The following is a 25932-nucleotide window of genomic DNA, read 5'->3' as shown; positions in this document are numbered from 1 at the left end:
CTATCTCCTGCCCTAAAGAAGTAGCAGTCCAAAGGCAAGTATAGGGACACACTGGGAAATCCAGAGCTTGGGATAACTTAGCTTTTTAAAAGATCATTTGATTGTATGTAACTTTAACATAATCACTCCTTGTGGTGAGGAAATCAAACAGAGGGCAGCATAGAAAAAATGCATGCAGATGGCTATGGGAAACAAGGCAACAGGGGTAAAATCCTGGCCCAACTGAAGTCAATGGCAAAGCTTCCATTGGCTTCAACAGGGCAAGGATTTCATCCTGGACTGGCACCAATGGTTGGGCAGAGAGGGTGAGGGAAATATGACAGAAAACCAAACCCATGAGGTAGGTGGCAAGAGCGGAGTCATGAAGAGCTGTGAAAGCGAGGAGGAGCCCTGTAAACTCAAAGTAGTGGAAGCCCTTGAGGGAATACAAATAGGTGGTGACATGGTCAGCTCAATTGGTGAGGAAGGTCCCATTTGGCAGCTAAAGTTTGACCGATGGGGTGGAGGGAGAAAAAGGGTGTCAATGAGGTCAGAGAAGAGAAGGTTGCAATAATTGAGAAGGGACACGATCGAGGCCTTGTTCATTAAAAAGCACCCAATAGAAACAACCAATCTTGTTAGAAATCCCTCCATCAAGCAAGCTGTTGAAGAGTATCAACCAGTGCAAGCAGAGAAGCCAACACCGCTGCTGAAACCTAAAGGGACCATGGCAAAATGTTCAAAATCTGGATCTTGTGCGCAGTATGATTTTTTTCCTCTTCAGTGCATTGGTTCTCAAAGTGTGGTTCATACACCAGACCAATAGTCTGGAGAACTTTTCCTAATGAGCCATTGAGAACCATGCATTGGGGGATTAGGAGAGGAGGTGATGCATGGAGGGATGTTTCTCTTATAAAGTGGTGTGTGAGATGAAAGAGATGAAGAACCATTGTTTTGTGCATGAGATGAACTATGAAGGAAAGGGGATGGGGGAAGGGAATAGTGATAGTATCAGGGAAAACATTATTCATGGGATGGGAAGATGAAAGGGAAGCATAGGCATACTTTGACTTTATTTGGGGGTGGAGGGGGACAGCTCCAGTCAGGCCAATGGGGCCATGCATGGGGGAGGCAAATTCTGCACCAGTCCAAGGCTTTCTGTTTGGGGAGGGGCAAAACTCCCTGGTCTCCCCAAACTATGCCCATGAAGGGAAGATGGACTTTGCACACACATGACATTTTAAAACAATTCTCAAAGAGCCCAAGAGTCTGAGACAGAAATAGAAAAGAGCTGGAGAGTACAAACTGATCAACAAAACAGTCACAAACCTAACACCTGAGCCATCAGAAAGTGACTAGTTCATATTTTGATTGATTCAAGTGCTATAGCAAGTTCTGCATGGATTCTTCTCCTCTCTATTCTGAATTAAACTCCCTGATAGAGACAAATGTCCCCCTTTCCACTTAAAGACCCATGAAAGGCACACTTGCAAAAATGTCTGCCTCATGGTTCCTTGGTTCTATGAGGTGAAGCCAATGGGCATGCAGACCTTCAAATGGATAGGATGAGGGACTTATGGAGGCCAGCTATCCATTGGCTCTTCCACTATGGCTAGGCATTACTTGCTTGACTGAAGATTATGGAGATGCAGTCAATGCTGCTGAGTACATCAATAATTCATGTGGCAATTTGAAATATAAACTCACTCTGTCCCCTGCTGGCAAGTCAAACCATGCACTCCAACTTGCACAGAGAAGAGCTTGTGTAATATGGCATGCTGGTGGCTTTACAGTGGAAGAAGACATAGCATGTGGCCACCTGACCCGGATGTATACCCCGACTCCTTTTCCATGTGATTAATTTGGTTTTACTGAACTAGGGTTGCCAATTTGGTTGGACGTATTCCTGGAGATTTCATCACATGATATAATCTTTATTTAAAGACTAACCTTTAATTCCTGGAGACTCCAGGACAATCCTGAAGGGTTAGCAACCCTATTTTACTCCCCTTCATGCTGTGCTGCAGAAGGGAGTGAGTGGTGAACTAGGTGAACTGAAAAGTGAGTTTGGCTCAACCACCAGATTCTGCCAAGTTCTTGGCAGGGGGTGGGGTTATATTCCTCTGGATTCAATGGACATTCCATTGCCATTATCATGAATTACACTTGTTTACTGAAAGAATAGAAGCCTTTTATCACTCCATCAATTGGGATCATATTGTCTCTCTCAGTTTAGGAGAGGGAAATGAGAGATGCAGTTTATAGCCGTGACTGAGAAAAGCATCTCTATTCATGACAGAACTTAAGCATATGCTTAAAGTTAAGCATGTTCTGACATGTTGTCTTGAACAGGCATGGATATAAAGTACGTTCTTCAGTGCTTCCCTGAAGCAGGGCCTAAATGAGTTAGAGATTGAAGTCAAAATATGAGAAAAAACTTGTCATCTTTGTATAGATCTAGACTTGAGCCCTCACAATGGACTCTAGCATGGAGTCACAGTCAAATGCACTTGGTCTCTCTTAGTCTTATTTCTTTTGTTTGTTGAATTTTTATTATTTATGAAATTGTACCAAGAATGACCTCTTCCCCCCACCCTCCCTAAAGGAATGTTGCTGAAAAAGAGACAATAAAACCCAATTAATTCTGATTCTGCAAACACAAGATTTTTTTGCAGGCAGTTGGGAAGCTTAATTAGCTTTTACAGGAAAATATTGATTGTTTACTGTATAAGCAAGAGGTTCTAGTGGTGGAGACTTGAGAAAAACCCATGCTACAGGCATTTAAACTTGAATAACTTTGCTTTTCTTCTGATAGGTTTTATCATTAACTTGTTGGAGCTAAAATATTAACTGCCTGTGCTAGCACCTGGAAGAGCTGTAGGACTGGAATATTCTGGCTCTGGGTATATCTGATAGCTGTAAGAAACCACATCACTGGAATATACAACTGACCTGCTGTAGATAAGAGTACACACACAAAATATTTCCATTTTTATTTCATTAAAAAATGTGAAAACTGTTTTGAGAAGTCTGATCCTCTGTATAACCATTGATATTACCGGACCATGTCTAAAATGTTACAATGTTGACTTGCTGTTACAAGAATTCAGTGTTACAGGAAATCAGAAACAATATGGAACAGTTTACACTAACTCTGCATTAAAATGTTCCATCTGTTCTTGCTTTAGGTTCTTAGAGAATTACTTTTTCATCTCAGTAATGCTTTTCACTTCCTATTAGTAAGGCTTTTAAAGGTAGGCACTGAGTTAGTATAAAACCCACAGCTTTTGAGTTTTAAGCGCCTATTAAAACTAAAGCTGTCTTGAACTACAATAAAAATTTATTTTGGCTACAAAAGACAACTTTGAAACCTAACCCATCTGTATTATTTCTCCTCCAAACAGCGCAACATCCTGTATAATAGGATATTTATCTTAAACACAGACCACATACCTTTGTGAAAACAATTGTTTCAACTTAATTTATTGGGGGGTGGGAGGGAGAGACAGAGCTCATATTAAGATTTCCAATATTCTATGATGTTAATGTAAATCGCTAACAGAACAGGAGTTGTAATGAAATTGTTGCAATTTCTCGAAGTAATCTGAAATCTGATGTTTGTTGCAATTGATTTTGTTACTTTTTACATATTATAACCTACATTTTCATAAAAATCCACACATAATTACACATGGTAAATTTTCTACAAGGTAATTGTGTGTGTAAACTAGGCACACAATTGCATCCACATGATACTGACAATTTAGGCCCATACACCGTGGTACCTACGATTCATTATAGATTTTATTGTACCAGAAAGTATTGAAAGTAATAGATTAGCTTGATCCCGCAGTCATTGCACGTACAAGTTTCCCAGTGACTTCAGTGAGCGTTACCATGCATGCACATAAGGACGGAAGGATCAGGTTATAATCTCACACCAAGAGTAAATCTATCTCACTATGGAGTGTAGTCTACCATTGATGCACACAAAATGTCCATTGAGCCTAGTGGGAGTCATGTACACATATCAAGGAGGGAACACACCCCTGGAATTGTAGGATCCATCCATACAATAGTTTGTCAAAGTCTCAATGGAACAGAGCCTGTTATTAGCACTCTAAATACTACCAATCCTGAAACTCCCATTGAGATTCCTCTCCTTCTGGTTTCCTTTTTTCCTCTCCACAGATTGAGAGATAAGGACCCTTCTCTGGTGGCATCAGCCTGTAGCACCTCTGTTATCCCCAACTCCTGAATGATAACAGCAGTCTTTGTACATATTTGAGAATTAGGCAAAGTCACTGTTCTGGTTGGTTCATCCCCCTTTATGTAGATTAAAACCATTCTCTTCAGAGTTAACCTCTTCAATAGCTTCTAGGTCACACAGATTATGGACACCAAAGAGGGACTTGTGCACCCTATGGCTTATACTACACAGTCTATCTACCCATGTGTCCTAATTCATGTCCTCACAAGCCCATAGGAAATCCTAGAAATATTTTTCCACATGTGCTTCTTGTGCCATGGTATTTGGTACAGCAGGTGTTAAGGGGAAACTGATACCTCTGCTTTGGTAGTGTGATTTAGCTGGGAAGGACAGACCATTCTGGTGTGAGTATATCCTTTCTGCTGGATGACCCGGAGGAACTTCAGTCAAGAGCTTGGCTATTGTTCCCTAAATATTTTCTGGATTGATATCTTACAGTATATTTTAGAATACACTTACCTCAGTAGATCCAGTAAAAGCAATTTTATCTATGCCAACGTGAGAAGCTATTGCTGCGCCTGCAGTTGGACCAAATCCTGGCAAAATATTGACTACTCCCGGTGGAAAGCCAGCCTAGCAAAACAGAATTAGAGGAAACATGGTTTGTGAAAATTGACCAAGCAAATTAAACTAGACGTGCTGTGGTAGTTCCTTAGCTGCCAGGAGAGCAGGAGACATTATTCCTGTCAATTATTCTTACCTCCTTGACGAGGGCTCCCATATAAAGCGCGCTGAGTGGTGTTTGCTCTGCTGGTTTAATAACTACTGTATTGCCACAGCACAGAGCTGGGGCAATCTTCCATGCAAACATCAGCAGGGGGAAGTTCCACTGTAGGAAAAAATAAAAGTTGATAGATGGAAAAATATTGCAGTGGTGCTTTGTTTTCAAGATGTCAAGCTGCTACCGCACTGATTTCTCAGGCTTATCCTCCACATAAATCTTTCCCAGCACAAAGCAAGGGTTTTTTTTTAATTACCACCATTAAGAAAGAGGCAACAGTGACCTTTCAATTCTTCTTTCTCCTCTGCTCAAAGAATTATAACCTCCGCCCCCCCATCTTCTCAAAAAGAATTTTGGGTTAGACGTCAATTTTTTTAATCAGAGCTTTTAATTTCATTGACTATTTTGCAATTGGCACCTCTTTTATTTTTTCCCCCCATTCAGGACAAATAGCTGCTGGCTCTGTGGTATTCAGAAAGAACTATTTTGCATCAGTGCCAGATTTTTATATTATATATATTGATAAATTTCTAATCCTCGAATGCTTTTTAAGAACTCCAGAGCATTTCTAGGCAAACCCATACATAATTAACTGATGAGATTATAAGAAATAACTCCTCCCCCAATATCTCTACAGTATCAGCACTCTGTATTATCTATTTATTTACCAAGGAAGTTTTAACATGTTTACAGATCATTGTCATGGAAATAGAGACGACAAGGCAGTCAACTATCTGTGTCATTTTCATTACAAGTTCTTTTTTGAACAATTAGTATGAAACACGCAAGAAAAAGAGAGACAATAAATTGATCCAGACAAATTATCTGCTGGTGTAAATTTGTGCGACTCCATTGACTTCAACTGAAGGATGCCAATTTACTGCAGCAGAAAATTTGGCCCATTATATTTATTTGCTGCACAAATGGTTAGGTAGTTCCATCTGGTAGCAATCATCAAATGTATCGGGCCTTCTGCATTTGGGCCTGATCCTGCAAACACTTATGCATGTACGTTATTTTATTCACATGAGCAGTCCCATTGATTTCATGTGAGTAAAGTTATTCATATCTGCGGTTGCAGCATTGAACTCATAGATGTAACTATAATTATCTCACTTGGAAGAAAATAGAAGAGTCATGAAGAGTCAGCCACTAGCTAAAAGGTGTTACTGCCTGATGCACATCAGCTGCCACTCTCATAGACCTCTCGCTAGACCCTGGCAAGCTTGAAAAAATACACAAATGTCTTTCCTTCACCGAACACCCAATTTTTTCCCCCCTAAGTTGTTTATAAAGTTTGGAGACAGAGTGATGTTTTAATTCCATCACCATATATAAGCCTGGGAGTGGAGACATTGGGCCAACAGTATGTTGACAGCCTGCACTTCTGTCGCCTCTTGCAGTAAGGCTCTGAAGAGTTGTATAGAGCAAAATGTGGCAGGGTGAAAATAGGCATTCCTAGTTAGGAACCTTGCAAGGTCTTTCCTCGTTCTTCTCCAGGAAGGTTTCGCTACGTAAGACACTAAAAATCAAAATAAATACAGCTTCAACCTACATCTCTTCAGCACAAAACATATGTAATGGATTATGTGTTTGGACTGTCCTGTTAGTGCCTAATTTACAGCTGGATCCTGGCCTAGGACCTATCTACCTACTGGATCTCCTCTTTCCTTATGTCAGGATGCCACAGCTGTGATCAGCAGAGGCACCTGAGCTGGATCCCCCTCCATTTAAAAGAGAAGAGCTCAGCAATAGAGTGTTCTCCATGAGGGGAATCTCAGGTCTGAGAGAAGCTTCGCACCCCTGGCCCCAAATGGCCCGGGTTTGTTAACCTTCAGGGTATGCTGCAGGATTCAAGGCTACAGTGGAGGGTAGGTTTTGATGGGGGTTAGATGTGGAGCAGGGAGGGGTGTTTTGTGTAGTGCAGGCTATTTAGTTTTATTTTTGTAGTACATTGTAGGGGTGGCTAAAGCCTTGGATAAGGTTCCCCTTTATACTTTTGTACAAATCTAAATCAAGTAAATAAATCCTATATTCTTCAGGATTTTGGGCACCTCCAGCAGAGTGTTCAGTATCCGCAGCACCCAGTGACTTCAGCAGAACGTGTCCATTGAGGGCACTGAGCAGCTCCCAGGAAATGCCCAGTGCCTTAGGAATGGGCATTAAGGTTCTGATCCTGCAATCACCTACACATATACTTAACTTTACACAAGTCTATTGCCATTGAAGTCATTCATTCCACAGAGCTGCTCATATGACTAGAAGTTAAGAACATGTGTAGGTGTTTGCAGGATGGGGCTTAGACTGTGAGCTCTCTTCCATGGTGTTCATATAGAGTGCCAGCCACAAGAGTCACCTGTTAGAAAGAAATATAATAATAAATAGTAAGAGAAAAAAGGCCTTGACACTGTTAAAAATCATCTTTTTTGGGTTGCTCCTTTTTATTGAAATTGCTGCGTATTACAAACACACCCTAGCCACTCAGGGGCTTGCGGTAGACATGAATAAAACAAAAACCAACATCAACAAAAAATTCTTGATTAGTTCCCCAATGCTTTGTAAAGGAAAAGCTTCCGCACCATATTTTAATAGCTCTACATGAGCCTCCCATTGAAATTTCTCCCAGAAACCATTAACCAGTACTTTTGAAAAGAATGCTTGTTCAATGGAGTTCCCATGCAAAGTATCACAGGAGTTTGCCGAGGGTGCATACGGGGGGGAGGGGGGGAAGAAGGAGGAAGGAAAGAGTATTAATTTTAATGAAATAATAAGTGTCCTCCTCTCTTGCAACAAATACAATAAACCCTTCATGTTTTTAATAAGCCGCACAAAGTTAATTGTAATGACGTGTCTTCTGGAGTTTCTTCTTTTCTAAAAGCTTTATAAAAAGAAATACCAGGAAAGAACAGAATTAAAATATATAACATTGTCCCAGGAACTTGGAGGCGTCTGTTAAATTGCAGTAAAAACTAACTAAATAAAAAATGACTGCCACAGCAAAGCATCAATTTTCCATAAGTTGTGTGAACATCCATAACCAATGACAGCATATTAACACTGTGTTTTGCTTTGCTTGTTTTAATCATGAGAATTCTATGACTTGAGAACTTAACTCCTAATACCAGAGCTAAAACCCTATTAGCGTGTTCAAATAAGCATTTGCAGGGAGACTGTTAAAGATATGTCAACAATATGAGCTCAGCTTTTTTTCGTAATGGAAAACACACATAGCTGAGGTCCATGTTTTATGTGTCTTTTAAAGAGAACTGGTTCAAATGAAAATAAATACAAGGCACTAGCAGAGATACTCACAGGGATGATCTGTCCACACACTCCGATGGGTTCATGTCTTGTAAACGTAAAATAATCTCCATCTGAAACAGATGAGAATGGTTACTCTCAAGAGCAGTTTGACTTGGCAGAACCAAAAAAAGGGGAGGGGGGGAGATCTTTAAGAATCAGCCTTTGATGGCAGTAAAAAATAGTTACTGAAATATCTTTCGTGAGCCAGCGTGGGAAATCTGGAGCAACCCAATTGTTTGCACCACATGCAAAGGTGACAGGCTTGGTTCCTTGAGAAAGAGGACAATCTGTGCACAAAGGGTACGTCGACACTGCAATTAGACACCTTTGGCTGACCTGTGCCAGCGGACTCAGGCTTGTGGGGCTTGGGCTAAAGGGCTGTTCACTCCAGCACGAGTTCTGGGACCCTCCCACCTTGCAGGATACGATAGCCTGGCTCCAGCCCAAACCTGAATGTCTACACTGCAAATAAACAGCCCCTTCACTGGAGCTCGAGTCAGCTGGCACTGGCACCCACGGGTTTTTAATTGCAGCGTAGACATACCTACAGAGGTTTTGGCAGTGACCTCAAAGGAAGCCACTTACTTGCCTCCTCAGCTTCCATGCTTGAAGAAGAGAAGAAAAAAGTAACCTTCTGAATCACTGAGGAAGAGCTCTGTGTGGCTTGAGAGCTTGCCTCTCTCTCCCCCAACAGAAGTTGGTCCAATAAAAGATATTACCTCACCTACCTTGTCTCTCTGACAATTATTTTTAGAGCCTTGAAAACCAAGATGGCAAAAAACAAATGTGGTAGGTACCAGGCTTTAAAACAAGACTTATGCCCAGCCTGGAGGTTTCATTTAGTGGGGGGCAGACTCCAGAGCTAACCTACAGTGAAGGGGGTGAGCTGACTCATTTCAAGAAGTAAACAGAAACCTGAAAGCTCCCTGATTTGGGGTCTGATCTTTCCTCTGTGCCAACGTTTCACATTGTCTCTGAGCTGTTGGTCTCTGAGCGGGCCTGTGTCTATAGGAACACACAGTATTTACAAATGTAGGCATCTGTTTATGCACTCGAATCACCTCAGCTAAATATGGGTAAGACTGGTGAGAAGTGTACCTAGGCTCAATCTCAGGAGAAAGGGCAAAAATTAGAGCTTGGAGTGCTTTTGGGAACCTGCAGCAAACTTTGGCCCCGTACATCTGGTAACAATAAATGGGTTAATCCAGAAAGTTTCCTGGTTTTAAATATGGACTTCAGCTTGGCTTTGATTAAAAACAAACTTTTTTAGGTTTACTTATTTCTGTAAGTCTATTTCATTTTGTGTAGGGGAAACATACCCATAAAGCACTACTGTACATTAATCAGCTGGGATTTGGCTTCAAAGTTTTCAAGAGACCAGAAACTGAATATTAGCTATAAAACAGTTATCAGCGGGCTATGTGCAGCAGAGGGAGACAAAAGAGGAAAACGGTCAGAGAGAGCGAGAGAGAGAAAGAAAGATTAATAGAATAAGAGAGAGAGAAACAGAGTGTAACACAGGGGAAGGAAGAAGAAAGATGGTTGATGAATCAATTTGGTCTGCTCGGCCTAGACAGAAGGAAAAGAATAGGAGGAACTATAGAGACCGGGTTATATTTCAAATGATCAAAATGCTTTATTTAGAGCATATTTTTAAAAGAATCATAGAAGTGTGAGGTGAAAATTCCAGCCTATGCTCGGTAACACCAAGATAAATGGTTCCTAGGCAGAAAACCTCAGACAATGACACAGTAACAGGCCATCCCTGTATCATCATTACTGCACTACTTCATGCCCCCTGAGGTAAAGCTGCAGTGAACCCAAACATGGGTTGCGAAGTCAGCCAAATCATGGTTAATTTGATTGAACATAAAAGGCATGTTCTTTCCTCACTCAGAGTTGTTTTCATAGTGTTACCTCCGATGCTTGCACAGCTTCTGCCAGACTCCAGAATAACTGCCCTTTTTCAACACCTACTTTAAATGTTGGTCATCCACAGACCTCACAATTCTGGTGAAATTTTTGGGGATGTTTAATAACATTTCCTTCAGCCATCACTGCAGATTTCAAATTATCCAGAGGATGAAGGTGAAGTTGGAAATGCCAAAGGTGTATCTGTAGGCTGCCTGGTGCATACCATAAAACAAGTTTTTGCAATGGCAGAATAACTAAGTTTGATGAAGTGAGTCATTTTAACTAAACAATGATAGTTAAATTGCCTGAATCCCATGTGCTCAGAAACTACACAGGCAACAATGAAACTTTTACAGTTTTAATATAAACTTATAAAACTAGCAGTAATGAAAACACTGCTACTTTAAGCTGGTGTGAAAAGTGCTAATTCTCATTCACTCTCCTAAGTGCTCTCCTAGCTGTCAGCAGGCAGGAGACTACCAGAGTGAAGTCTGTATACCTGACACCCACACCGAGATGACTGAAAGAAGATCCATCTATCCCAGGCCATAAAGGTCTTGACTTTAATCTCTGCAGCACCTGAACCTTTCTGCAACTGCTTCAGGAGTGTGAGCTGTTGTCACTTGAGACAGCTTACTCTGAATCCCCATGGGAGGGCAAACTGGCTGTCCACTAGCTCTGGCCATCCCTCCTGAAGGACAAGCTTCCCACTGGGATCTCCTTAAATCAGCTAAATTAGCCCTGGTGAATTAGCCCTGGTAGACTAGGCTCTGGTATGTTGTACTGTGGCTGTTATTAGACATCTTTGTGTGCATTATTAGCCCATTACTCAGCAGAAAACACACAGATTTAGGTTTGGTGAGAAAGCAGATCCTAGCAGACTCCAGGGACAGCTGTGAAATCCAAAAGGATCAGCCCTGTTAACCAATTTCGTGACTTCTAAAAAAATTATTGTGTTGAAAAATACTTCAGAAAGTTATCATGAGTGGCTTGAGGGAATGGCAACATGATATGCCATTCCACATCTAAGGCCACTGATTCAAATCCAGTCCAGATTAATAGTAAATGGAAGTTGTCACTGCCTCATGTCTTTTGAGAGCTGAAGTAGGTTACCCTCTAGGTCTCAGCTGAGGTCCTCTAGGTCTGTATCACAAAGTTCACCACCTCATTCATTATCAATCAACTTTGTAGGCAGTAAGCAAAGAAACTGGAGATCAAATGGGTCTGGTGACTGAGAGCCCAACTGTGCGCCCATTTACTCATGCTAGCGAACACCTACATGAGTCATCGCCTTGGTTTCAAATGGGACATCTTGCAGGAGTGCAAGTTCACCAGCACGAATAAGGATAGCACATGGAGTAAGCAGGGAATGCAGGCCCCTTAGAGTTGGTACCTCCCGGTCAGGGTGGAGGCGTATGGCAGGACAATGTGTGAAGCTTGCACTGTTGCAGTACATACTGTAGCCATTTGGTAGGTAGGGGACTTCAGCCAGGCTGCTAATCTGACACCTCTCCTATTTTTTTCTATTGAATCATTAAGGTAAATGCAGAAAAAAACCTAATTTGTCTCTTTTTCAAATTGTATTAAAACAGGTTTAAAGAAAAGAGCATATGTTATTTTTTAAAAAATATATCCTCACCTGGTGTAAATTGGCCTAGCTCACTGACGTTAATAGAGCCACCAATTCACAGCAGCTGAGGATCTGGCCCAAAGATTTTTTATTATTATTATTTCCCAATTAAAAAATCCTGGTTATATTCAGGGATCTCTTCTTTGGTATTGGAACACCTTCCATAGGGGTATTAGACCAGATCTCTCACAGGAATCAGACCATGTCCTAGGTATTTAGTTTTCACATATCTGGTAATGTGGGAGGTCTAATATGTAACCATATGGCTTCTACGGGGCACATAGGAGATAGAGATGGGAGATTCAGGAAACATTGGAAACACACTGTGTGATAGCCTGTATATAACCAGGGCAGAATTGGTCCTATAACTTGTGATATGACATTGCGCTAGCTACAGCTACACTTTGGACTGTCATAGCTTTATTAATCTAACCATTTCTAGTCAGGGACTGATTCTGCTGTCCTTGACATCAACAGGGTTTTGCAATAGGGAGAAAAGGGCAGGGTGGAGCCCTAACACTGAGACCAGAACAAATAGAAAAGGAGTACTTGTGGCACCTTAGAGACTAACAAATTTATTTGAGCATAAGCTTTCGTGAGCTACAGCTCACTTCTGTAACAAACACTCTTCCTTCTTAGCCACCCCTGTATCCAGTGCCTTCCTCCCTGTCTCTCCTTGGACTGTAGTTGTTTTAGAGAATAAAAAACTTGTCAAAAATAAACATCAGAGGACTGTAGGGTATCTAATTCCTGATCACATTTAACAGGCGGGATGGGGGAAGAAATTTAATAGTGTTTTTTTTGTGGTTTTATTGTCATGGCTGATTTCCTTTAACAAGTTGACTGTAACTATGAAAAAACACTCATCCCTGGGTAAGACTAACTTTAAGTTGGTATAACTAACTTTACACCGGTGTAACTCTACTGACTGCCATGAGTTTACTAGAGTAACATAGTGGTGAATCAGACTCAGGGAGAAAATCCTTGCTAGTTAAAAAGGGCCAAATTGCACCCTCAGAAATTGAGATTTCACCCATTTCTGTCTGGAAAATCCCGCATTTGCACAAGGATATGGATACCAGTAACTGTGCAGGCCATTGTGGTTTGCATTTAGGGAGGCTTGCTGAAAATGCAGCCCCAGGAACTCAGACCACTTCACTAACAAACTCAGTTTTGCAGCTGCTTCCCTGCAGTGTGTTGGTTGTTTGCATTTTTAAGGACTGGAATAAACAGAGTATTTGTTCTCCCGAGTTGCCAATGCCTCTTACTCACCGACTTAACTTCTGTAATCCTGCTGGGCTCATAAGTGAGAAGGAGGCATTCACTGACAAGGGAAGAAGGGATTACGGAGCAGGAAATTTGCTGAATATATGAATTTATGGTGTGCTCTGCACTATTGCTTGTGTCAATTTAAAGTGAAAGCAGAACACAGAGAATTTGATGGTAATATTTTCTTTAGTCCTCACATAAGAGCTTTTACGCAATGTTACAGTGCCATGTCTTTAGTGAAAATACACTGACTCATAGACTTTAAGGCCACAAGAGACTGTCATGGATCATCTAGTCTGGCCTCCTACACATTGCAAGCCTCAGAACCTAACCCACCTACTCCTGTCACAGATCCATAGCCTCTGGCTGAGTTACTGATGCCCTCAAATTGTGATTTAAAAGATTCCACCATTTACTCTAGTTCAAACCAGCAAGTGACTCATGCCCCATGCTGCAGAAGAAGGTGAAAACCCCCAGGATCCCTGTTAATCTGATTTTAGAGAAAATTCCTTCCTGACTCCAAATATGGTGATCAGATAGACTCTGAACATGTCGGTGAGACCCACCAGCCAGACAGCTGGGAAAGTATTCTCTTTAGTAACTCAGAGCCCTCCACACCTAATGTCCCATCTGCAGCTACTGGAAATATTTGCTAATCACAGTCATGGATGGGCCATATGCCACTGTAGGCAATCTCATCGCAGACCATAGATTAGTATGCTTTCAATAGAAAATGGAAGGGGAGTAGGTTGTCAGCTAAAAATGAAAGCTAAGAAAACTCAGCTTCATTTTCTTACCTCTTTACTAAAATAGAAGAGCAGAATAACTTCTCTCCACCACTTATGCCCCAGCTTTTCTCCCACACATATTATTAACTACTGATCCCACTGTACATCAGAAAGAAGCAGATACCATAAAAAAAGTCTCTTGTATTTATGGAAGTTTCTCTCTAATGAAATTACAAACTCTCTCCAAGTATCTGTGAATTTGGATCCAGTTTGAAAGACAAGTTAAATGAGTTGGACAGTCACATCCTGGTGCATGCTGGGTATTACTAATCCCCATTTTAAACCACACAAATGAGCACAACTAAGGCTATAAGGTGGGAAAAGCAGGGGCAATAGGGGTGAAAAGTAAGGAGTAGCTTCAGTAGGAGAGCTACATGAAGGATTTTGCACAGAATTTGCCCAAATCATGCCTATATTTTCAAATGAATCAGGGTAAATAATATTCATCTTGACAATTATATTTATATTTAAATATAGCTATCAAAAGCTATCTGTAGTTTACTTCATGGTACACATACATAAGGGTCCAAATATTCCCGTGAATGGTCATGTGAAGCTTTCCATTGACTTTAATCACAGTAAGTGATCTAGTTATCTAGTCCATTCCAGTGCCAGTTTAATATTGTACCCAACAGCATACTATCTAGTAATTTTTCCAATATGATTTTAAGCAATCCAATTGTAGAACTTCCTCCACCTTCTATGAGAGGCTATTCCATAATCTAATAGGTCTCCTGGGTGTTCCATTTGGCCCAAGTGTGTTTGTGTAGATATTTAAACAAAATTCCAAAGAATCATTATATTGTAAGTAGAATCTGCTGCTTCTGTGAATTCTACTTACCCACAGGAATGGTCATTCCATGAATCTTGTCTGCCCAACCTGCATAATACCTCAGAGTTTTGATGACTCCCTGAAGATCTACATAGAAAGCCTGCAGAAAGGGTTTGCCATTATTCAGCGATTCCATGGTCTGGAGGACAAGAGAAAGTGAAGAGAATATGAGCAAATTAGCACATCAGGCTCTGCAGACTGAAATACTCCAACTGCTTGTGTAATGACATTAATGACAGACAAGTAGAAATGAGGGTCAAACTAGGCTTCCCCCAACGTCAGGAACTTCACAATAGCGATTAAGAACCCATTTTACTGCTACTGTATTTGTGTGGGGGGAGGAGTGCTATAATACTAGGAACAAAGACTTCTCAAGAGTTGCATGGTGAAACTTTTGTTGAATATTTCAGCTGATCTGAAACATACAGAATTTTTCTTGAAAAATTCTAGTAATTTTAAAAGTCCCTAAAATCCCTATGATTTTAAGTGTGTGTGTGTACACACCTAATAGTCACTGTGTTTAGTTCAAATACATAAACACAGCATTTCTTTAATCAGGAGCCAAGATAAAAATGCTATGTTCATGATAACAGCTGAGAAGGGACTCTTTGTAACCCTACATTAACTATCTGAATTCATAGAAGAATGGACGTATTCCTCTTTATATAATTGATGGGAATATAACATTTTCTATAAATGGCTGCCAAAACCCCCATTGAGGTCTGAGATATCTATAGTGTACAGCCAGCTTATTTAGTACCATCAAATACACAAGCTCTTCTCTAGGGAAGCTCATAATTTAACAAGCTAAGGGCCTCATTTTTAATTCAATTTTTCTATTGACAACAGTATCTTATTAGGCATCCTCTTAAGAGTCCCTAAGATTGTTTAGTGAAAAGAATATAATAAAATGTCCTTAGATGTTGAGTAGCTTAACTAACTTTCAACAGTTAGCATTATCTAATAAAAATTGTTATGAATGGGCACAGTGGAGATAAGATAGCAGGTATAACACATGACTAGATACAGACCATAAATGTAATTTGTATACAGAAGAGTAGCAGCCTAATTCTGCACTGACTTACATCCCAAACTGAAGTCAGTGGCATTGCCTGTGACGCAATTCAGCAAAGAATTTGGCTCTAGACATACAAATCAAATGACAGGCATAATGAGCTTGGTTTGTTGTCCACTTCCTTCTCCCCATGGTGATTTTACAGCATACATTGGTGGTGACATGATTTAAGTGTTGACAAAGCTGGAATTAAGATGTTCACCAGCTTAGTTCCAAAGCACTTGACATGCAGAAAATGACATTAACAATGCTTCAGTTTATAAGCTTAATGTATGTGCTAAATAGCATAATTTCTAAACTGTGCATTATTGGTTCAGTGCACAGCATTTCATCTATCATTTTATTAAGTAGTACCGCACAATTGGCTTTATACAGGTATCCATTTTTTAATATTAGAACATAAAACCAAGTTACAAATACACACACACACACACACACACACACACACAGAGCCTGATCCAAAGCCCATTCGAGTCAATGGAAAACCTATTTAGACATACCAGCCAATCTGACACCAATGTCATGCTCATTTACACATCTATGAACTTATTTGCTCTCAGAATGTAAAGCTCATATATGAAACAACTTTTGATTTCCCCCTACACCACTTACAGCAAGAATTGCCCTGTCTCTTTCAACCAAGTCCGCTAGTTTATCCAAGAGACGGCCTCTTTCCGATGCATCCATTCTCCTCCACACCGAGCCTAGAGAGAAAGCAAGGCGAGCTGCCCTCACTGCTTTGTCCGTATCAACCTGTTGAGGAGGAAGGAACAATAAAGCTTTTGGGTAAACACTAACAGAGTATTAGTTGGTATCTGAAATTTCCGAGTGGACAATATACCATAATCATACTATGGGGGGCAGGGGTTAATAAAAGATTGGTCTATCATCAGTGAGGATTCTGGAGTGGATTAGTCAGAGGTGTGGGTTTTGGTTTAGTGTACATTTGTAACCATTTCACAGGGATACTTTACCTTGTCAGCTTCCTGGATCTCACAGATTTGCTCTCCTGTTGATGGATTATATACTGGGAATATGTTCCCACTCTCAGAATTTTGCCATTCATTATTTATGAAAATCTAAAAAGGGGAAAAAGAAGAAGAAAAGGCACTTTAAAGCTTTGAATCATTGTATAGTACCAGTCATTTAGCAAGTAGCATTTTACTCATATGAGAACCTCATTGAAGTCACATTAAAACCATCAATAAAGGTCTGCAGACTCTGGCACCAAAGTGCTGAACTCATTTCTGCTTTACAATGTTCAAAAGTTAAGATGAAGGGCCTGATCCTACTGTCACTGAAGTCAGGGGCCCTAAGGCCTAGATCCTCAAAAGATAGGTAGGCTCCTACCTTCCGCTGATTTAATTGGAAGTTAGGAGCTTAAATACCTGGGAGGATCTAGGCTTAAGTAGCATGGTTGAAATTGAAATTTGGGTCACCCACTGTACAAAAACAATCACATATCACCGATTTATGGGAGCAAAACCTTGAAACTACCAGGACTAAGGCAAGATGGTGGATTAATCACTCAAATCCCCATCTCAGCAAGTAAATGTTTAGTTACTGAAATAACCCAGACAATATTAAGTAATCTCAAACATCACAATTCTCCAAGAGATAGTCAGTTGATTATGACCAAATGGAAAAGTCACAGCACAGAATTAAATATCTGCACAGAACAATGGAAATTACTGTTAAGTCCTGTTAGTAACGATATCATCTTAATTGTCATGGACAAATCAAATGCAGATTTTAATTCTGCCGATCAGTTGCTATTTTGGCAAACGTTCATTACTGCGGGGCTTTGTGTTGGTAACTACATAGTAGGGGGTCCAAATTTCTACGGCATGACTTTGGAAAAAACAATACAAATTTTTATTAGCAAATATGAAATGCCCCCTTACAATAATTCACTCAAGGGGGAAGTCCTGGCCTCAGTGAAGTCAATGGAAGTTTTGTCATTGACTTCAGTGGGGGCAGGAGTTCCACCTTAGACTGGAGCGACAGGATTAAAGTTCATAGCCCATTTTCTGCAAGGCAGTTTAAATTGTGTTTATAGGGTAAACCCCTTTCTTCGGTTACAGCACAGAAAGCCCCTTCTGGGCCCTTTGATCTTGCAAGAAGCTGAGTGACCCTTTGAGTCAATGGGAGTGAGGAGGCTCAGCATCAATCCTTCACTGCACACAGTGAAGGGACCAATCCTGCAAAGTGTTGAACATCCGTCCACTTCTCCAGGAGGCCTTTGACACCATGACCGATGAGGCATATGCTGTACAGAGCTGTCTCTAAATGGTAGACATCACTACTCAACTGTTGATGATTTCTGTTAAGATTTTTTAATGACAACTGATTTTTCTGGTATGCTGGTAGACCACAATATGGGTGGCCATTACGCAGTGGCACAGGGAGCTTCTCATCCCATATAAAGAGCTAATCAGAATTGCTTCCTTCCTCTGGCTCTGGGTCCAGACCACCCCAAAAGGGGATGTGGAGAACATTGAACCATGCTCTCCCATGTGTGCTAGCCCACAGAGCAGGAAAGCCAGGCAGATGGGAGTATGTTGCACTGCTGAAGATAGGATTTCTGTCTGAGCACCCCAGGTATGGTGTGAGCACATTTCGCAGCTTACTCAGGGTTGTATGCACCCTGTACATGCTAACCATGAGTAAGGCACTCATGATTGGACCCTTCATTCATAACAACAGGAAAGATTTATGTTACTTAGAGAATATCTGAACATTTGTTTTTATGTAGAAATCTGCAGAATTCAAAATACGTGGGTCATGATAGTTTGCTACTGGTAGACTAGAATGTGGCTGTCTCTGTTAGTGCTGTTCTCACGACCCAAAATACAAAAATTCAATGGTGACTTGGGCACTGACGTTGGGTGAAAGCCATAAGTTTCCACGAGTTTTCAGTGTGAACCCTTCTTCACTTGAAAACAACCCATTTTCACTAAGAAAATCCACATCCCTCCATGAAATTCTTCATGAAACTTAGCCCATTTTCACTGGAAAAATACGTGCATTTGGCAACAACTGGCCCACTTTTGAGTCCGTAGCTACATGACAGGAGATGACTTCATGACACAGATTTCATACCCTTCTTGCTTACTCACAGATCAGTTAACCCTCACTGCTGAGCCTGTTCAGACAAAAATGGTACTTCCTATTTAAGTAACCTAAACATCATAGACTTGTCTAGACAAAAGTCATGACTTTGTCACCCCTTTTGCTTGCTGTTACTGCCATTGCAGGAGTCTGTACTCTGACTTCTATACCTGGAAATCACGTGAAGGGATCACTGTCATACTGACAAATGTGCCTCTGAAGCTGTGCTCTGGACATCCACCCACAGAACATGGTTAAGAGAGATGGCCAAGAGCCTGACTTCCCTACCTGGATGATGGAGCCGCACAAACAGATAAAAGAAAATTTAGAGAAAAATCTGGTGAGACAAACCCATGGCCTTATTTATCATGGGCAGGATTTTCCTGTAGGCAGGAGGCAGATTGTTATACTTTGCAACTTTCAGTTCCTCTGCTTCATCGGCCAGGGAGTTGATTTAGATCTCATGGTCACATTTTGCATTGGTCTTGAAAATGCCTTTCTGCCATTTATGTTCTCAAACATTTCCCTGCTTATATGCTTCTGCCTTTTTCACTAATATATCAAAGTCCTCTTCAGAAAGTTGTTGCATGACCATCTGAAACAAATTGTTCCAGCAATGGCATGTGACATAGCATTATGTATACCACTTTAGGCGATCACCCCTTCGTCCTAGAGAATCTGAAGTTTACATATGTGATCATCAACTGCCTGTGTGTATTTCAGGGCTTCAACAGGATCCTCGAACATTGGAGACACTGGACATTGACTGTTAGTGGACATTTGGCTTTTGAGGAGTTGGGAAATGCAGTGAGATCTGAGGGAAGCTAGTCTTGGTCTGAGTTTGCTGGTGTTTCTGCACCGCCAAAGGCCTCATAAGATCTTACTATGGAGCAATTTCTGATGAGGATGTGGTCAGTTTCCTTCATGGCACATCCATTGTTTGAAATCTAGTTACTGCGGTGGTTTTTAAGGTGCCTAAAGTAAACCAGGAACCCATACAAGACAAGCCCTTTGCAGCACACGTCAAAAGCTGGGTGGTGGTGTCATGATTTGGGGAATCTTAACCAAAGCTGTCACATTATCATACCGAGTTTGATCACAGCCAGTCACGGCACTAAAATCTCCAAGAACTAGCAGTGTGTCATATGGTGGAGTTGACTGGATTTTTGCTGCTATCTGGTGATACAGTGCTGCCTTGGCACAGAGCCATCATGCACCTGGCTGGCAGCCATAAACAGCCTTCTAATACCCCCATCACAAAACCAGACAGCTCTCCCTGCTCATCAACGGACGAGGTCCTGGACAGATGGAAAATACATTACAAAAATGTGCTGAACCACACACATGCTAATGACTGTCCAGAGCTATGTGACCTGGCACACCACATAGCTGCAGAGCCAGAGATGCACACTGATCCTTCATCACCCAAGGAAGTATGAAAGGTCATCCAAAAGTTACAGAATGGACATGCTGATGGACCTACCCTAGCTACTCAAAGATGCTTTGGAACCAGTGAGCATTGGCCTGCATCAGCTGTTCTTAAGTGTGAGCATCAGCAGAAGGGAAAGATGGCATCATAGTGTCCCTGTACTAGGGCAAAGCATCTCACACCGAATGTAGCAACTGCAGGCCAATCTCATTATCATAAGTCCCTGGAAAGGTCTTCACTTGCATTCGGCTTGGCAGGATGCAGCTGCTCCTTAACAGACATTGTCATCCACGCAATCAGATTTCACCATTGGGTGGTCCATAATGGATGATGACTTTACCTTCTGGCTGAGCTGCATTTCTGCTTCATGTGGCATTTATCAATATCAGTGTGGTTTTTGATTCAGTTGGCAGATCAGGATTTTGGCTCACACTGAAAAGAATTGGTGTTCCAGATGTTTTGCTAAATCTGGTGCGTGACCGTCACATCAGTCCCAGTGTAAAAGTGCGCATTTGTTCCCAGCTTTTACAGCTTCTACCCAACCTCAGCTGCATGGCAGGGATGCATTCTCACCCTGGCCCTAGTCTGTCAAACTATCAAGTAGATATTAGCACTTGCCACTCCACATGTTGGAATCAAGATTGGTCAAGAAGTGTTCACTGACCAAGATTATGCCAGCGATGGTGCGGTACTTGTGAAGAAGCCAGAGAATTTCAATCCCCAGTCTCCAAGACACTACCTGTACTGTGGAAGCATCTCATGACAGAAGGCCAAGGTTCAGAACCTCAGATCTGGGCCAACAGAACCCTTGGTGCAGGTGGGGTTGAGTGTTGACTAGTTTATCTTCCTAGACTGCCAGCAGAGTCAAACAGTCACACCAAACTGGACTTTTTTCAACAATTAGGTCTCACTGTCTTTTGCATGAAGTCTGTGTCTAACTTATGTATGGAAAAAACGTCTTTGCCCTAAGACAAAGTTCAGACTCTATCAAACCTGTGTACTACCCGTATTGCTGTATGGGTCAGAAACCTGGACCCACTTACAGGCAGACACAGAGCATCTAGAGGCATTCCATATGCACTGTCATCATCGAATTCTGAGAATAAAGTGATTTGACTTTATGCAAAATGTCATAATCTTGCAGAGATCTGATCTTCCTTCAACAGCTCATTATATTCCAAAGTGGTGTTGCATGCTTTTTGGCCACGATACCAGGAATACCAGCACACTATGCTCTCAAACTATTCAGCAATGTGCAAAGTTTTGCACACCTTACCCTGCCTGGCACTGCCTGCAAAGACACCTCAAAGATTTGTGAATTTGCAGGATTGAGCCAGATCTGGGCACTTCCATACACAATACCTAGTGTGACACCATCCATTGTAATCACTCTGGCTGGCACAATACTCCTCAGTTGATTGTGTGTGTTTGATGATTATGTTACGTATCACATAATTCCATGGGGGTTTGAATTTTGGTGAAAGTCATGTGACTACAAATTGATCCATAATTCTATTTTTCACTGTGCAAAGAACATATAAGATTAGAACTGTTGCTGAGCTGGCTTCTACTAGAAAGACCAAGATCTAAAAGTCTGTACACATGGCTTGGAGCCAGGAACTCCTCCATTCCAATAATGGCTTTCACAATGTCTTCCACTGTCGCCTTCGGCAAGTCACTTTGCCTTCTATCTTAATTTCCCTGTCTGTAATGCAGGGCTAGTAACACTTGCCTGCCTCTCCGGGGTAACAAGGGTTAACTAGCCAATGTTATAACTTACTCAGACCTTGAAAAAAGCACCAGCCTTAGAGATCTTTGTAACATTGAATCATTGACTAGTGAGAAAGATCATATAAGGCTGTAGTCTGTCTCCTGGGAAGTGAGGGAGTGAGAAAGATAGTAAAGAGAAAAGGAGAAACCAGATACAAGGAAATTCCTAATGAGAAAGGAAAGACAAAAGGATACTCTTCGAAAAATAAACTGGAGAATTATAAATTATTGCTATTTTAGAAAACTCACTCAGGAACCTACAGAGGAGGCATCGTCATACAGAAATAAATAAAGGCCTATAAACCGAGAGAGAAATGTGAAGGACAGTGTTGTGGATTTGATTTTTTTTTTTAACGTCAAGGGTGAGACTTGGACCTGGAGAGAGAGAGAGAGAGAGAGAGAGACAAACACACACACAATTTAATTGTGCACACCAATGGGCAATTACAAGAGCAAGATGGATCTGCATGTACATGGATTTGGTGGATCTCAGCTTTCTGGGTTTTTATGGACTGGGCCACTGGAAGGTAACTAATTCTGAATGACTTGATGTGAAAATATTGTAGAGATTATGGATGTGTGTTCTGTATTCACAGTGGCCCATAGCAGAGAGGGATTGCGCCCCAACTGGTCCCTTCCCTGCACCCACCATTGAACCCATCTGGGGACACCTCCACTAACCAAGACCCACCCTGCCTCCTTTTCCTTTTCCCAGACAAGGCCAGCCCTATGAGCAAAGGAGACCGCATCCCCGATGGGAGCTCTGTAGGCAGTGTCAGCAGCAGGGTAGAGGGGCAAGGCACTTTCAGAACCCCTGGACTCTGGACATCCTTTCCTCACTGCTAATTGGTTGCTAGCTGCAACCTCCTCACACTGCTTTCCTTCATATTCCCTTTGCCTTCAGCCTCACTCTCTTTGCCCTGCTCCTCTCTATCCTACTGCAGTGTCCCCTCATCTTTCCTTTCTTCCTTCTGCTCCCATAGTTCTAAAAAATTCACCCCCTCCACCAGCTTCACCTTCACAGTATAAATAAGCTTGGTCCTAACATGGCATTTGCCAGATATAATTTTGTTTGGACGTTGCATCCACCCTTGGTCTGGCAGGGGTATTGACTGTAAGCTCTTTAGACGAAGGACTGTGTTGTCCTACTGGTTTGTACAACACCTAAAAAATGGGGCTTTGCTCCCAACTGGGACACTATGTTGCTAACCCAACAGAAATAATAAAAACTCAACATCTGTAGTAACACCATATACTGGATTCATCTGGCATGTTATTGTCACTTCTTAGCATATATTTTAAACCAGAGTTGATATTACAAACAAAGAGCTGGCTATGACCTGTGTAGAACAAGGATTTTGCTGGCAGCCTTTCCACTGACTTTAATCGACTTTACATTAGGCTCATACCGGGGGGGGAGGGGGGGAAGGGAGGAGGCTCTCCAGAAGCAGATGGCCAGGGAGGTGGCAAGGATGTTTGTCCAAGGTTGCAGAGTGCACAGAGACATGAAGCTTCTTACTTAATTTTTCTCTGTCTTGAAATAATAAAACATTTGGACTGAATAAAAGAAGTTGAGATGGGAGGGAAGGAGAACATGGGGCGGGAACAGCAGTTTGGTTTTCTTCCCGGATGGAATTGCTCTGGTTTTGTAAAGAGCTTAACAAATGCCACAATATGTTCTGCTGGGACCAACAACAATCATCAAGTTCACCAGTATGTAGGACATGTATTGTATATATTGTTAAAATGCATTTCAAAGCAGGGACTGGATATAGCAACACAGAAGTCACAAAACTAACTTGACCTATCTGATGTAATATTTTTGTTCAATGCCCCATTTATCCCCATAGTGTTTAAAAAGCAGCACCAGCAAAGATTCTTAGATAGGGCACGGGAAAGATCTATTTGGCATAATGTTGAGGTAGAAGGCAAAAGAAATTGCTACTGTTAATGGTTAATGTTAGTTTCTTCCTGTTCCACTTTCTATAAACAAGGTAATGCCTATACAAGCTCATTACTGTAAACTGAGCACATTTAAATTGGCAGTAAAATCAGAGTATTTACTCTAGTGCACATATAAAGTACCTCGTCCAATGTTTTGGAACAGTTTCAAGTCTTGAAATCCAGCAGCTGGCGGCTTTACAAGCAAAACGTTACACTTAAATAACTCACTTTTGAAAGTTTTAGGTGTTCTGTGTCAGGTAGTACCATTCAGCAGACATTCATACCACCAAGACCCAGATTCTTTTGCAATAAATTTGCATTCACTAGAGCTTTTATAACTCTTCCAGCACTACTGACTCCAATGGCTGTTGATTAAATGTATATATCCTGTACATTTAATCTGACTTTCATTATGGCCACTTCGTAAAAATGCCATGGAATGGACAAGTGATGACACATTGCAAGAACAAGGAATCCCTGCAAAGCCTCAAATTGGGTTTTTTTTCTTCCTTATTTATAGTGACCATTGTAGTAGCTCACTCTAAATCAGGGAAAATATTTGACAGCAAATGTTCCTATCTATGGATTATATATAACCCATCCTAAACACCAGATGAAAAAAGGGATAACCCTAGGAAAAGAAGGGCTTGCTTCCATGTAAATCATGCTACAAATTGGACAACACCCAGCAAGCTCATTGTTCAACCTCAATTGTGAAAGCTATTCACATTTACTATTCCCCTGGAATCAATGTTAATTAAGGCTGAGTGAGGCCATAAATCAGCCCTTGGTTTTTACAACTTAATTCAGCATTAAGCATATATATTTAAATAAAAGGTAACTGATTAACCACTTGAGTTTTCCAGGAGTTGCTGAAGTAATTTGTTTTTGTTTGAATCCTAGTGTTCACTTTTGTGGTTTGCAATAGGGAAAAGAATAAGTATACAGTATGTCATGTATTAGCTATGTGGCAATGTGAGTAGTTAAGTAATCTAGCCCACTGGGTGTTGTCAATGAAACTGTGCCAAATGAGGGGGAAAACAGTGGAGAGATTTTGGAAGCAATGCAGTGAGCATTAAGTTTGCCATCTACCCTCATTTAAGTGAGTACTTCAGCCATGTCAGACCAGTAAGAGAGAATAGAAACTCTCCCATTTTATTCATGTTCCTTGTCAAATAGCCCACAAATCTATCCAGTACAATGAACTGACCAATCATAATGCATCGGTGCTGATGCCATAATGTAACAGGTGGGGGAGGTTGTTATTCATTGTTCAAAGTGCCATCTATTCACAAGGGGCATCGACAAGAGGGCCCTCTTGCCCAGCTCTTGTGACGGGCTCATGACACTTTCCCAAAAGAGTAGGGATATTCCTGCTGCCATCAGAGATGAAGAGAGGGGAGGAAAAAGGGGGGGAATTGAACTGGAGCCCTGAGCTCAGGTCCTTCCACCCCCAAAATCATCTGTAACATCTAAGTAAAATGAAATGGGAGAGAGTGGGTCCCCATATTTCTCTCGCCAGGCCAGGGTTTTGTGATTAATATTCTCACTCACCCTCATGCACACACACACACAGACAGTTTCTAATCCAGAGCTTTGACTTCCTAATGGTTGCCCCAGTTTTTGCATGTGGAATCACGTCATTAGTAGGGCCTTGGTTAATCATGTACAAATCCCATTGACTTCACTGGGCGTTGTAACCAAGGAAAGCACTGGCCCATTGATTAGGACACATGGCTGTTCCAAACACGATGGGATACCTAGAAAAATGAAACCTGTGGTATCATCCTGAATATTATAGAAAACAAGCAATGGATTTCTCGGTGTCACCCGGAGATACTGCAGACATATAATCTCTGTCCTGTTTTTTATTTTGGATCATGCATTATGGTATATA

At 41.3% G+C, this 25932-nt stretch overlaps 1 protein-coding gene across 3 annotated transcripts in view; it reads right to left on the bottom strand.

The window, feature by feature from the left end:
* The window catches only part of ALDH1A2 (aldehyde dehydrogenase 1 family member A2), a 67878-nt gene that overhangs the window by 18445 nt on the left and 23501 nt on the right, over window positions 1-25932 (bottom strand). For all 3 annotated transcript variants that reach the window (XM_043493603.1, XM_043493605.1, XM_038419035.2), the window contains exons 2-7: window positions 16756-16860; window positions 16394-16534; window positions 14716-14845; window positions 8283-8344; window positions 4950-5078; window positions 4709-4822 (exon numbers count right to left, since the gene is read on the bottom strand). In XM_043493603.1, the coding sequence (XP_043349538.1) occupies window positions 4709-4822; window positions 4950-5078; window positions 8283-8344; window positions 14716-14845; window positions 16394-16468 (510 nt within the window). In that variant the 5' untranslated portion in view covers window positions 16469-16534; window positions 16756-16860. The remainder of the gene's footprint in view (window positions 1-4708; window positions 4823-4949; window positions 5079-8282; window positions 8345-14715; window positions 14846-16393; window positions 16535-16755; window positions 16861-25932) is intronic.

The sequence above is a fragment of the Dermochelys coriacea genome, chromosome 10, assembly GCF_009764565.3.
Source record: "Dermochelys coriacea isolate rDerCor1 chromosome 10, rDerCor1.pri.v4, whole genome shotgun sequence".
NCBI classification, from domain to species: domain Eukaryota; kingdom Metazoa; phylum Chordata; order Testudines; family Dermochelyidae; genus Dermochelys; species Dermochelys coriacea.
This window is presented reverse-complemented; position numbering and strand designations above follow the sequence as displayed.